This window comes from Balaenoptera borealis (genome assembly GCF_965194805.1).
Source record: "Balaenoptera borealis genome assembly, chromosome: 10".
NCBI classification, from domain to species: domain Eukaryota; kingdom Metazoa; phylum Chordata; class Mammalia; order Artiodactyla; family Balaenopteridae; genus Balaenoptera; species Balaenoptera borealis.
This window is the reverse complement of record NC_138874.1, coordinates 86,021,628-86,036,229: the sequence shown is the minus strand read 5'-3', so window position 1 is coordinate 86,036,229 and position 14,602 is coordinate 86,021,628. Positions and strand designations below refer to the sequence as shown.

General features: G+C 35.1%; 1 protein-coding gene across 2 annotated transcripts in view; it reads right to left on the bottom strand.

Moving 5' to 3' along the window:
• Positions 1-283: 283 nt before the first annotated feature.
• The window catches only part of HELLS (helicase, lymphoid specific), a 37,696-nt gene continuing 23,377 nt past the window's right edge, over positions 284-14,602 (bottom strand). Inside the window, exons 12-22 of one of the 2 annotated variants that reach the window (XM_082406513.1) lie at positions 13,839-13,935; positions 12,371-12,532; positions 10,664-10,803; positions 10,425-10,563; positions 9,016-9,099; positions 8,813-8,932; positions 8,130-8,246; positions 7,623-7,782; positions 2,634-2,730; positions 2,401-2,477; positions 284-838 (exon numbers count right to left, since the gene is read on the bottom strand). In XM_082406513.1, the coding sequence (XP_082262639.1) occupies positions 744-838; positions 2,401-2,477; positions 2,634-2,730; positions 7,623-7,782; positions 8,130-8,246; positions 8,813-8,932; positions 9,016-9,099; positions 10,425-10,563; positions 10,664-10,803; positions 12,371-12,532; positions 13,839-13,935 (1,288 nt within the window). In that variant the 3' untranslated portion in view covers positions 284-743. The remainder of the gene's footprint in view (positions 839-2,400; positions 2,478-2,633; positions 2,731-7,622; positions 7,783-8,129; positions 8,247-8,812; positions 8,933-9,015; positions 9,100-10,424; positions 10,564-10,663; positions 10,804-12,370; positions 12,533-13,838; positions 13,936-14,602) is intronic. The other variant, XM_082406514.1, reaches the window with a different exon arrangement.

Here is a 14,602-nt window from a genome sequence, read left to right as displayed (position 1 = left end):
CTCCCTGCTATAAATTTTCAGGGTCCCTTTTCTCTTGTTCCGTTCTTGGTTTGCATGGTACACTGCCACTTCCAATTTCTGGTCTTTTGTCAAGAACCTATAATTTCTTCCAGAGCCTTCTCTGCATTGACCCAAGGTCCAGCTGAAATCTTTATATGACATATGTGTATAGTACTAATGAATGAAAGAGTTACCATAATGTTGAATCGCAATGCCAGTCAAGACTTTTGCTATTATTTCACCTGAGCCATTATTTATCTGAAAAAATAATCTGATGAGATCATCTTATAACAAACATTTATTTGGCAAACTATTTTATAGAAAGAGACCCTAAAAATCAAACCATTTCTTATTTAAACAATAGACAGTATAATCCCAATCTTTCCCCCATCCAAAGCCTACTCCATAACTGAAGTACCAAAAGCCCATGAACTGTACTGCTAAAAAGGAGGGTGGGGGAAAGACATTAAACTTCCACAGGAAGACTGTATAAATCTGGCAGTGGTTAAGGACAGACACATCAGCCTATACCCAAGAGTACTATCGAGTCTGAAAAATTAACTGAAACTTACTATGAATATGTCTTTGCTCTTAATAAGGCTCAGAAACTTATGCAATGGTACAAGTTATATTATGTAAACTGATATAATCAAAGAAGTAGGGTGAAAAATCGGGATTTTAACACCAATACAGATCACTAGATGTAAACAAGAACTTTTTAAAGACATTCTTTTAGCTCCAATTTAAAACAAACATTCAGGACTGGAATCTTCAGAATTTTCTAGTATCTTGAAAATCCCCATCTTCTCTTTAATTGGTCCTGAGGCATTCATTTGATCTAAGAGAAAAATATATAAACAAGTTTTTTTTTTTTTTTAAGTATAAGAACTTAAAAAGAAATCTTAAAAGAGAGGTCCACTATGTTTTTATGAAAAGTGAGTCATCTGTCCAAAATTTTCAAATCCACAGAAATGTGGGCCACTTTAGCAAAAAAGTACACTCTTATTAAAACTAGAACTGTCCTCCAGGGAACAAGCTGAAACATCAGTTTGCTAATCAAAATCACTTCTGCTGTATTTAAGATATACAGATACACAGCAATAAACAACACCAATCTGAATTATGTTCTGAGAGATATTAAAAAAAAAAGCCCAATTACGGTTAGTTTAAAAGCAGGAAAGCAAAACACCATGAAAATATATCTTTATACACTCCCATAGCTAATATGAAATCTTTTACATTTTTGTCAATATGATAGCTATTGGAATGAAATCACTACTGGTTTTAATTTGCATTCTCTGATTTCTAGGGAGATTGAAGCATCTTTTTATGTTCGCTGGCTGTTTCTTTCTCTCCCGTAATCGTCTGCTTTTAAGTTGTCCAGTTTTCTTGTTGATATTCAGTTATTTATATATGATAAACATTTCCTGTGTGCCGTGTGCTGCAAATATTTGTGGTTTGTCTCTTATCTGTTTACGGTATTGTTTGTTTTTACAGAAGCCTTTAAATTAATAAAATCTATTAATCTCTTCATTTAGTTTGAGAGTTTTGTACCCTGTTTAAGAATCCTTTTCCTGGACTTCCTTGGTGACGCAGTGGTTAAGAATCCGCCTGCCAACGCAGGGGACACGGGTTCAAGCCCTGGTCTGGGAAGATCCCACATGCTGCGGAGCAAGTAAGCCCGTGAGCCACAACTACTGAGCCTGCGCTCTAGAACCCACGAGCCACAACTACTGAGCCCGAGTGCCTAGAGCCTGTGCTCCACAACGAAGAGTAGCCCCTGCTTGCTGCAACTAGAGAAAGCCCGTGCGCAGCAACAAAGACCCAATGCAGCCAAAAATAAATAAAAATTAAAATTAAAAAATTTATTAAAAAAAAAAGGACAATGGGTAAGGGGGGGGGAGGAGTCGGCCAATTCCGGAATGCAGGTCATTTTATTGGACAAATAACCCAGTTTTTCCAACAAATCGATGGCATGGAAAAACAAAAGTGAGGAGGGTGATATAGAAGAAAAGAGATATAGCAAACAATGACATTTGGATCCTGATTCAAACCGTAAGAAGATTTGAGACAACTGGAGAAATCTGGATATGAACTGGGTATTAGCTGATATTAAGGTTTTAGGGCCAACTCTCTTAAATGTAATAATGACATAGTGACTATGTTTAAAAACATGTTCTTCTCAGTAGAAGATGCCTAAGAAAGTGGCTATGGCTAAAATGTCATGAGTTTAACATTCTGATTAAAGAAAATGGCAATGAAATAAAATTGGCTAAATGTTGTAAACTATTAACGGCAGAATGAATTATCCACAGAGGTATATTATACTATTCTCTCTACTTATGTATATGTTTCAAAGTTTCTGTAAAAATAATAAGTAAAACCATGAGAGATACTTACCAAGGAGATCACTTCGATCTAACAACAACTCCAGATCTTTATCACTAATGACCTTCTCTCTTGATCCTTTTACTTCCCTATAAGGAAACAAGATATTCACATCTATATGATCTTTATCACTAATGACCTTCTCTCTTGATCCTTTTACTTCCCTATAAGGAAACAAGATACTCACATCTATATGATAAATCAAAACTATGCATTATATTTTTCTAAAATTAAAACAATCTTACCTTTCATAATCTCTAGATTTTAATAATTCCATTAATTCCTTAGGGTCTAAAAAGTTCTTAGATTGATTTAATCCAGATTGACCACCTTTGAAATGATCTAGAAAAAATTTTCAAGAAATTCAAAACACTCAAAATTGCCTTTAAAACCAAAATACAGTACATTACAAACCTATCAGAATGTCTTACATTAAAAAGGACAGACAAACCAAGTGTTGGTAAAAAAAAGAAAAGCAACTGCAATTAATCATACTTTGCTGGTGGGAGTGTAAAGTGGTTGGGGAAAAGTTTGGTAGTTTTCTATAGGTAAACATACACCCACTCTAAGACCAAGAACAAATACATACATATGTCCATAAATATTTGTATAAGAGGAGCTTATGCATAAGAACCAAAATCTGTAAACAATTCAAACATCAATCAACAAAAGAATGGATGAATTATTCAGCATTTTTTTTGTTTAAACTGCAGACTTCTAACACACACAACATAGATGAATCTCAAAATATTATGTAGAATATAAGTAGCTAGGCAAAAAAAAGAATACATACAAGTGAATCCAGGTATAAAGTTGAAGGAAAAACTAACCTATATGACAAAAATTGGAATAGTGGTTGCCTTCTAGTGAGGGGAAGGGAGCCTCGGAAATGACTAGAAAGGGAAACTTTCTCGGATGTTGGAAATGTTCACTACCTCGATCTGGATAATAATTAATTGAGTATATACATTTGTTATAGACATCAAGCTGTACACTTAGCTGGGAATTTTATTGTATGTATATTATACCTCAATAAAACATTGTCAGCATTTTAAAAATTCCTTTCAAATTGTTCTCTGAAATTAATCTCTAAAATTACTAAAAGTAAAACTTGGGAAAATAAAACTATAAACCGTACCTAATTTAAACCAGGTTCAAAACAAAACAGAATTTATTTCATAATTCAAGTCCCTAAAAGCAGCACAGGTGAAAAATTTTTAATTTGCACAACATCTTATTAGGACCAAGTTCCTTTTTCCTCCAATGGAAATTCTAACTACAATCTGAATGCTCCATCAAATCAAATTAAAGAGGTCTAAAGCCTAATCCACAATTTCCCTCAAAATGAGATATACTGGAGAAAGTATTTGCAAGTAGAAAAGTAGCATAAAATAAGTTGATAGCAATTTTCAACATTATTATGATTTTTCTAGGCTTCAAAACTTATATAAGATGATTTTCAACTTTTCTTATGGCAGCCATCAAGCCATTTATCCAACAGAATTTTATATTGAATAAATAAAAGCAGAACTCCAAGGAATATCAGGGAACAGAACATAAAATGCCAATGCCTCACCCACTTCACTTTCCCTATCCTCAGAATCTTATCTAGATTAAAAAAAAAAAATACTGTGTTTTTAATATTCTGTTATTGAAACTATGAAAAGGGCATACTGGAGTCAAATATTTTTGAAATAGTGGGTTCAACAAAGTAAACAGATTTTATTGTAGCACTACTTCAATATACCTTTTTTTAAAAAATTTTTTATTTATTATTTATTTATTATTTTTATTTTTGGCTGTGTTGGGTCTTTGTTTCTGTGTGAGGGCTTTCTCCAGTTGCGGCGAGTGGGGGCCACTCTTCATCGCGGTGCGCAGGCCTCTCACTATCGCGGCCTCTCTTGTTGCGGAGCAGAGGCTCCAGACGCTCAGGCTCAGTAGTTGTGGCTCATGGGCCCAGTTGCTCCGCGGCATGTGGGATCTTCCCAGACCAGGGCTAGAACCCGTGTCCCCTGCATTGGCAGGCAGACTCTCAACCACTGCGCCACCAGGGAAGCCCCAATATACCTTTAATATTCTAATATTTAATATATTTTACTTGCAAGAAGAGGCTTAGAAGTTTTCTTAAAGCATTTTGGCACACAAATCTCTTATCAAGAATAAACAGTAGGGGCTTCCCTGATGGTGCAGTGGCTAAGAATCCACCTGCCAATGCAGAGGACACGGGTTCGAGCCCTGGTCTGGGAAGATCCCACATGCCGTGGAGCAACTAAGCCCATACGCCACAACTACTGTGCCTATGCTCTAGAGCCCGCGAGCCACAACTACTGAAGCCCGCGCGCCTAGAGCCTGTGCTCCGCAACAAGAGAAGCCACCGCAATGAGAAGCCTGTGCACCGCAACAGAGTAGCCCTTGCTCGCCGCAACTAGAGAAAGCCCACGCACAGCAACAAAGACCCCACGCACAGCAACGAAGACCCAACGCAGCCAAAAACAAATAAATAAAATAAATTTATTTTAAAAAAAGGATAAACATTAACAATAACATCATACTCAACAGTGAAAAGCTGAAAGCTTTTCCTAGAAAATCAGGAGCAAGACAAGGATGGCTACTCTCATCACTTCTATTTACACAGTATGGGAAGTTCCAGCCTCAGCAGTCAGACAAGAAAAAGAAAAGGCATCCAAATTGGAAGGGAAGAAGTACAACTATCACTATTTGCAGATGACACAATACTGTATCAAGAAAAAACTAAAGTCTCCACAAAAAACTGTTAGAGCTAATAAATGAATTCAGCAAAGCTGCAGGATACAAGATTAATTAATATACAGAAATCTGTTGCATTTCTATACACTAATAATAAACTATCAGAAAGCAGAAGTAAAAAAACAATCGCATCAAGAATGAAATATCTAAGAGTAAACTTAACCAACGAGGTGAAAGAAACATTGGAAGAATTAATATTGTTAAAATGTCCATACTACCCAAAGCAATCTACAGATTTCATGCAATCTCTACCAAAATACCCATGGCATTTTTCACAAAACTGGACAAGTAATCCCAACATTTGTATGGAACCACAAAAGACCTCTCCAAAACAAAAGCAATCTTGAGAAAAAAGACCAAAGCTGGAGGAATCATGCTCCCTGACTTCAGACTATGCTACAAAGCTACAGTAATCAAAACAGCATGGTACTTGCACAAACACACACACATAGATCAATGGAACAGAATAGAGAGCACAGAAATAAACCCAAAGCACTTATGTTCAAATAATCTATGAAAAGTAGGCAAAAACATACAATGAAGAAAAGACAGTCTCTTCAAAAAACTGGATAGCTACATATAAAAGAATGAAACTAGCACATTTTCTCACACCATAAACAAAAATAAACTCAAAATGAATTAAAGACCTAAACTAATAAGACCTGAAACCATAAAACTCCTACAAGAAACTATAGGCAATATATTCTTTGACATTGGTCCTAGCAGTATTTTTTAGATCTGTCTCCTCAGGCAAGGGAAACAAAAGCAAAAAAAATAAACAAATGGAACCTAGTCAGACATAAATGTTTTGCACAGTAAGGAAACCATCAATAAAACGAGATGGCAACCTACTGAATGGGAAAAACTATTTGCAAACTCTATGTCTGATAGGGGTTAATATCCAAAATATTATAAACAGCTCATACAACTCAATATCAAAAAACCCCAAACAACTGATTAAAAAACTGGCAGACCTGAATAGACATTTTTCCAAAGAACATCTATAGATGGCCAACAGGCACATGAAGATGCTCAATATCGCTATTCATCAGAGAAATACAAATCAAAACCACAGTGAGATATCACTTCACACCTGTCAGAATGGCTATCATCAAAAAGTCTACAAATAACAAGTGTTGGCAACAATGTGGAGAAAAGGGAACCCTAGTATGCTGTTGGTGGGAATGGTGGGAAAACAGTATGAAGGTTCCTCAAAAAAACTAAAAACAGAACTACCATATGATCCAGCAATTCCACTCCTGGGTATATATCCAAAGAAAACAAAAATAATAATTTGAAAAGATACATGCATCCCAATGTTCACAGCAGCATTATTTACAATAGCCAAGATACGGAAACAACCTAAGTGTCCATCAACAGATGAATGGGTAAAGATGAATGATTAAAGAGAAATACAAAATGGAATATTATTCATCATAAAAAAGAATGAAATTCTGCCATTTGAAACGTGCATGAACCTAGAGGTTATTAAGCTTAGTGAAATAAGTCAGACAGAGAAAGACAAATACTGTATATTATCACTTATATGTGGAATCTAAAAAATAAAACAGATGAATAACAAAACAGACTCAGAGATATAGAAAAAAAACTAGTGGTTAGTGGGGAGAAGTGAGGGCAAGGTAGGGGTAGAGGATTAAGAGATATAAACTGCTATGTATAAAATAAATAAGCAATAAGGAGATTTTGTACAGCACAGATAATGACTTTATAAAAATACAGTCATTATTTTTTTTTAATAATTTTTAAAAAATTTATTTATTTATTTATGGCTGTGTTGGGTCTTCGTTTCTGTGCGAGGGCTTTCTCTAGTTGTGGCGAGCGGGGCCACTCTTCATCGCGGTGCGCGGGCCTCTCACTATCGCGGCCTCTCTTGTTGCGGAGCACAGGCTCCAGACGCACAGGCTCAGTAGTTGTGGCTTACGGGCCCAGTTGCTCCGCGGCATGTGGGATCTTCCCAGACCAGGGCTCGAATCCGTGTCCCCCGCATTGGCAGGCAGATTCTCAACCACTACGCCACCAGGGAAGCCCCAGTCATTATTTTTTAATAACTTTAAATGGAGTATAAGCTATAAAAATTGTGAATCACAATGTTGTACACCTGAAACTAATACTAGAAATCAACTATACTTCAACAAAAAGTTTCTTTTTTTTAATGAAAAAAAGAATAATCAGTAACATCATGTCAATCCCCATGACAGTTTAAGATATGGCACTATAAAAGTATACTTGATACTCTTCACTGCCCCATTGTTCCTCATTTTAGACGCTAGTATTTTTCATTATGTCTATGGTCACACCAACCCAGCTTAGGTCTTCACAGCTCCAAATTCCCCACTGCCTATTTAAATCCTGCACTGATTTCTTTTATAAAGAAAGTAACAATAACAAAAATTCACAACACACAATAGACAACTTAAGCAAAAAAAGTACTACAAAATGTTATTTACTTTTGTGGATGATCAACTTTTCCAGTTTTCTTTTAGCAGCTGCTCTTTCCACAATTTTCTGATCAATAGTATTTGCTGTAACAAGACGATATACAACAACTGGCTTTGTCTGACCAATTCTATGACATCTATCCTGGGCCTGAAGATCAGACTGGGGGTTCTTAAAGTTAAAAAGAAAAATAACATTTAACAGTTTAAGGTTAAAATTATTTAAACCCATACTATGTGGGTAAAGTCAATGAGCATGATCCAATCAGAATCTTTGTTTAAAAAGATTGATTAAAATTGAGTTAAGGTACTGTTTAAGTGCCTTAACTCAATTTAGACTTCTAGAGTGACTTCAGTGATAAAGTACGTTCAAGTCTTTACACACTGGACAAAGAAATGATTTTCATCTTAAAGTAGACACCTTTTCAAAACAGAAAAATGAAATTACAAAGTGTACAACGAAAGATTAAAAATTCAGAATGGAAATATAATCAGTATATTGCTACACTTCCAACTTACCCAATCACTATCATAAATGATAACAGTATCTGCTGCAGTCAAATTAATGCCCAGACCACCAGCTCGTGTACTCACTAAAAAGATAAACACATCTGGATCTGTGTTGAAGCTGTGCATCTAAAAGCAAAAGGGATGTAAACATAAGGAAGTAAGAAAGAAAGAAACTATTCCTGCCTGGAATGTGGATATAGAGCTGCATATTAATCAGCTATCTTATAACCGTTTGTTTACCAGCAAAGGAAGGGGGAGGGCAGTGGTGTCCCAAGGGATATAATAAGCCAGCATTCTTCAAGCTGGGTGTGAGTTCTTAAGCATCCATAGGACTTTTGATGTGGGATAAATAAATACTGAAAGCCACAGCAGCCATAAAGTTGAAAATGACCAATTTGGTGGAAAGAGATAAAATTATCAGACTCAACTCCCATGAAACAAAAAATCATGATCATGCCTATTGCCCAGGTTGTGGCCATAAACCAGAGGCCCTAGGATGTAGGTCCTTTTTTTTTTGGCCGTGCCATGCGGGATGTGGGATCTTAGTTCCCCAATCGAACCTGCCGTGGAAGCACGGAGTCTTAACAACTGGACCGCCAGGGAAGTCCCTAGGTCAATTTTGAACATTACTTCAGAAATCAAGACAGGAGTTACAAAAAAGAATTAAGTATGTATGACATAAGCAGTCTTACATTTTTTTCTCTCTCTGAATAAGACATGGATCCATCAAGCCTGCTAAAGTTGAAATTTCTAAAGTGACAGTAATCCATCAAAATGTCCAACATTCTTGTCATTTGTGAAAAAAGCAGCACCTGAAATTTAAATATATCTTAGTATCTATACTGATGAATGAAGAATAATTAAACAACCAAAAATCCAATCAAAAGTACCATACCTTATGACCTCTGGTTTTTAGTTCTGGCAGCATTCGATCCAAAATTAAGAATTTCCCAGAATTTGTTACCAACTCTTCATCAATCTTAAAAGTGGGCAAAGAAAGGAAAAAAAAATTGTCACAACAACTGCTAATAATCTGTTTTTGTCAAAATAAAAACCATGTTAACAGTTTAATTTTCAATGACAAGTAAGTCCCTATAAAACTTTTTAAATTGACCTTGTTATTTGACCTTTTTAATCAGAAGATAAAAAAGGAAAAGGAAAGACATACTCAAGGAAAGACATACTCTACAATTTAAAACCAATGATTTCACAAAAAACAAAATTCGGTTTAAGTGTGTAATCTATCCTCCCCACCCCTCTCCCCAAAATTTTGTATAACAGAACATTAAATTCAAACTTACTTAATGTTGAGGTTTATTCTTTATAACTGAGTACACTTTCAACCAAATGCGTATGAAAATTACTGCTAAAATTCTCAGTAGAAATTAAAGAAAGTATAAGAGCTTATAAGCAACCTAAGTATCCAAGATGAAATTTTTAACCTTCTGGTGAATATTAATTACCTTCAGAGATTATCTTCTTCCTTACTCAATGAAAAGCTTTAAAGCAGTTGGTCTCAAATAGGGGCAATTTTGCCCTCCACCCCCAGGGTATATTTGGCAGTGCCTGGAAGATACTTTAGGTTGACACAACTGGGGGAGGGAAATATTTTGGCATCTAGTGGCTAGAGGCTAGAGATGCTGGACAAATGGCCTATAGTCCACAAGACAGCACTTCCTTAACAAAGAATTATCTGGCCCAAAATGTCAATATTGACAAGGGTAAGGAACCCTGCTGTAAACTAGTACAAAACAGGGTTACTGAGGGTTACTGAGAACTGATTTCCTTTACTACTAGGTTGTTTTTCCATCAACTGCCTAAGAAAGCAGTTTCATTCATTTAATCTGAAAGCCCACAAATCAACATAACTTTTTGCTCTCTTCTGTGGCTATTTGTTGAGATTTAAGCAATGAGCAGCCAGACTGATTTTGACAAGCTGAATACTAATTAAAAGGAATACTGAAAAGGTGACAACAATCTCCAAAATAGACAGCAACTAAAACACAGAGTGGAAATCAACTGTGTTACTTAAAAAGTTATATTTCCAATATCACTCTAAATTTAGGAGGATTCCTAGCTGTTTACATAAAATATATAAATAAAAATATTAGTTAGCTTACATATAGAAAACCACCTTTATTCTAACATTCATAAAGTTCTCTGAATTTGGGGGGAGGAAGACAATCTTCATATGACAAACATAACAGTATTTACTGTAAGTAATAATAATAATTAAAAAAATGACTTTCACCCAACATAAAAAGTTACAGAAATCAAAACAGTATATTATTAAATAGTATTCACCTTAAACTCTTGAGTGACCGGGTCTATAGGGTACTCAATCAAATATGGATGATTACAGCACTTACGAAGTAGCATCATTATATTCTGCAGCTTCAGATTAACTTCAGATTCTGTAGGGATATTTGTTTCCACAACAGCTCTGCACAAAATATATAATCCATGAATAGGAGACATTAAAAAAAAAAAGAAAAAAAAAATCACAGTTTAAAGAATACTTAAATTTATTTTTAAACTCACACCTTTCTCGGTCTACCTCTGGCTGCATTTGGCTGATGAGTTTTTCCAATTCATTAGGGAAATCATCTATTTTGCTGTAATCTATTGACTTTCTCGTTCGCCGTTTTGGTCGTCCAGTGGGACTCAGCTCAACTGTTTCCTTCTAAAACAATAAATTAAAGAAATATCTTTTTAAAAAGCTATACTCTTAGTTATTTGTAGTGAGGTGGATGGACCTAGAGTCTGTCACACAGAGTAAAGTAAGTCAGAAAGAGAAAAACAAATACCATATGCTAACACACATATATATGGAATCTAAAAAAAAAAAAAAGTTCTGATGAACCCAGGAGCAGGACAAGAATAAAGACGCAGATATAGAGAATGGACTTGAGGACATGGGGGTTGGGGGAAGGGTAATCTGGGACGAAGTGAGAGAGTAGCATTGACATATATACACTACCAAATGTAAAACAGATAGCTAGTGGGAAGCAGCTGCATAGCACAGGGAGATCAGCTTGGTGCTTTGTGACCACCTAGAGGGGAGGGGTGGGGTGGGGGGGTGGGAGGGAGACCCAAGAGGGAGGGGATATAGGGATATATGTATACATATAGCTGATTCACTTTGTTATACAGCAGAAACTAACACACCTTTGTAAAGCAATTATACTCCAATAAAGATGTTAAAAAAAAAAGCTATACTCTTATTAAATTCTATACACACACACAAAGTGGGGTATAATATTTTTATGTACAAAATGTTTTAACATATAAAGAAAAAAATAATTTTGTCTGTCATCATCAAGTTTAGTAATTTCCAAAGGCACAAAATCAAAGATCCATAAACTATAGCCAAATGTAAATTTTATCCTGTGAAATTTAATTGTTTTATTAACACTGATGACAATATCTGGAATCAGAGTTACTGCATTCATATCTCAATGGAAAAAATTAAGGATGGATAAAACTTCTGAACTTATATAAAGGAATTTAATAGCTTTGGGCTGAAATGAGGCTCCATATATCTGCACTACAGAGGCTATTTCTTTGGATTGGTATAATACTGCAATGAAATTCCTCCCAACAGGCAATTACTTTAATTTTCTAACAGTTAAAAAGCCAGAGATTCCCTTTAATTAAAATGAAAATGGGATAACAGTCTAATGGTTGTACAAAAACAGAAATGCATAATCATAAATACTTTGTAAAGAAATACACAGGTCCATGGCAAATAGTCAAAAATCTGGACATCTGAACAAGATTTAAGAGTCTCCTAATCTTCAGTTATAAGATAATCACATTCCAATTCAATTTCTTGTAATATGGTGGGTAACTAAAAAAGATATTTCTTTCAAATAGAGGATTTTATTAAATTTTTTGGCTACCAACAACCTCCTGTAAAAGGATTGTGTATTTGGGGTGACTGGTCTAGTTGGCAAGCCCTTAGTATATTGTGTGCTTGTTCAAATGTATTTCCAAGTCCATCCCCAGACAGTATTTCAGATGACTATAAAGCAATTAATGCAGGAACCATCACTTGAACTTTAGTAGGACCACAGAATTACTAGGAGACAATTTTTGCTATTGGCCTTATGCCTTATATTCCAGTTAGAAATTCACCCTCAACAAGTCATGAAAACAGGTGATGAGCCTTATATAAGACTGAAATCAACCATGAAATTTTCTATGCCAACTGTCATTTACAGGTAGGTTATTTCAAATCAACACTCTACCTCGCTGGATCCAAACATGTTTGCAATTGTACGGTTCACAATGGCTGTGTAAAAGATCTCTTGTTTCTTTGAAAGTGGTGCATAAACAACTACTTCTCGTTTAGGAGGAACTTCAAGGGCAACATCAGATTTTAGTCTTCTCAATAAGAAAGGTGTTAAAATCTATAATTTAAACATGAATAAACATATATAAACATTAAACATTTTTGTATTTTCAAGGAATACTCTCCCAAAATACCCCTTTACCCCTTCTTCCTCTTTTCTTCCTATATAAAACTATCACATCTCAAAAGGTGATATAAAATATTTCCTTGAAATTTTCCAGACCAAAAACCACCACATGACAAACTCATAGTGTTTATCTGTAACATTTTACAACTTATTAATTTTTCAAAAATTCTAGTATAACTTGAATATTTTAAAAAGCAGAAATAAGAAGGTGGTATCTGTACTTCTTAAGGATAAAGTTATAGCCCCCAGTTTTTAAAAGTGAGGTTTCGAATTAGTAGAAAACCAAAAGATCAACTGACCCAGAAAAGTAGGCATGAAAAGTTTCCTTCTATAAGTTCTAAAACTTCAGACTTAAAACTACTCTCCTTCATCAGCTGTGATGACAAGAGATTTCCACATTTATAAAACAGAGAAGCAATAGGTAATTATATCATTATTAAACTGCTTAGGTTTTTAAAAGAAAATCAACTTAAAAAAATCATTTTATATCCTTTATAGGCTTACCTTTAAATTAGTAATTAATTTACATATAGATTAGGGCTCTGTATTTAAATACCTCAAAGGTATAGAGCAAAGCATAGAGAGACTTTAATTTTCCAGAGAAAGAGAGAACATTACCAGTAGTTTAAGAAAAAAGTATCTGTAGACAACAGCCCAGACACAAATATACCTACAGGCAACTATCAGAAAAAACGTGCAAATGATTTGGGGAAGTATGATTTGGGGTGTTATTTTTACTTTGATTTCTGTACTGTCTCACTTCAAAGTCAAAAAAACTTTTTCAAAAAGATTTTGAATAAAATTGTCAAAGCACAATTGAGAAGCTTTTCAGGCCCAATATGAAAACTAGGAGACCTTTGAAAGATTATGTTTGTTTAAAAATAGGATAGATGGAGTTTGTACAAAACAGTAGAATGGAGCATACAAATAAGTAAATTATGCAACTATTGTTGGCAAACATTGCATAAAAATTTTCATTTTTGGCTGACAAACATGTCAGTAACCATTAGGGGTAAAATGAGTATACGTGAAAAGGACAAAATTTTGAAAAGCACTTTACTTCTGCTGTAACGCCATGAGACCCTAGCGGAGGGAAAAGGGCAGGAGAGTAAGTTAAATTTGGGGGCAGGGGGGCTCACTTTTCAAATTCTACCACAATGGGATGAACAGGTAATTTCTAGGGTTCCTTTTTCATTCTATGAGTCTCTAGTAAGCAGAATAAGAAAAAAGTCAAAACCTGGTGCAGCATATGCAATACATTCTGTTCTCTTTCTTTAGCAATAATATCTTCAGCAGTTTCAGACAGACTAGTGATATCAAACCAAGATTCAAAGCTGTAAAAGAAAAAAAATTATTACAAGTTAACCTAACCCATAAATCAATTATATTAACATGATATATGTTTTGCATTTTCAACTTTGTATTAATCTGTATATTATGAAGCAGATATTTTCTTAAAGGGAACATTTTTTCTGATTTATAAATATATTATCTTTTTTTTTTTTACATCTGTATCAGAGTATAATTGCTTTACAGTGGTGTGTTAGTTTCTGCTTTATAACAAAGTGAACAGCTATACATATACATATATCCCCATATCCCCTCCCCTCCTGCGTCTCCCTCCCACCCTCCCTATCCCACCCCTCTAGTTGGTCACAAAGCACCGAGCTGATCTCCCTGTGCTATGTGGATGCTTCCCACTAGCTATCTGTTTTACATTTGGTAGTGTATATATGTCCATGCCACTCTCTCACTTCGTCCCAGCTTACCCTTTCCACTCCCCATGCCCTCAAGTCCATTCTCTACATCTGCATCTTTATTCCTTTCCTGCCCCTAGGTTCTTCAGAACCATTTTTTTTTTAGATTCCAATAAATATATTATCTTAACAATAGTATGAACATCGAATAAACATTAAAGTACCCGTTTTTTCCTCTTTTTTAAAGGCAGACTTCATTAGGATATGTCTGGAGTCTTGGAAGCGTGACTATCCCATGTTCTCC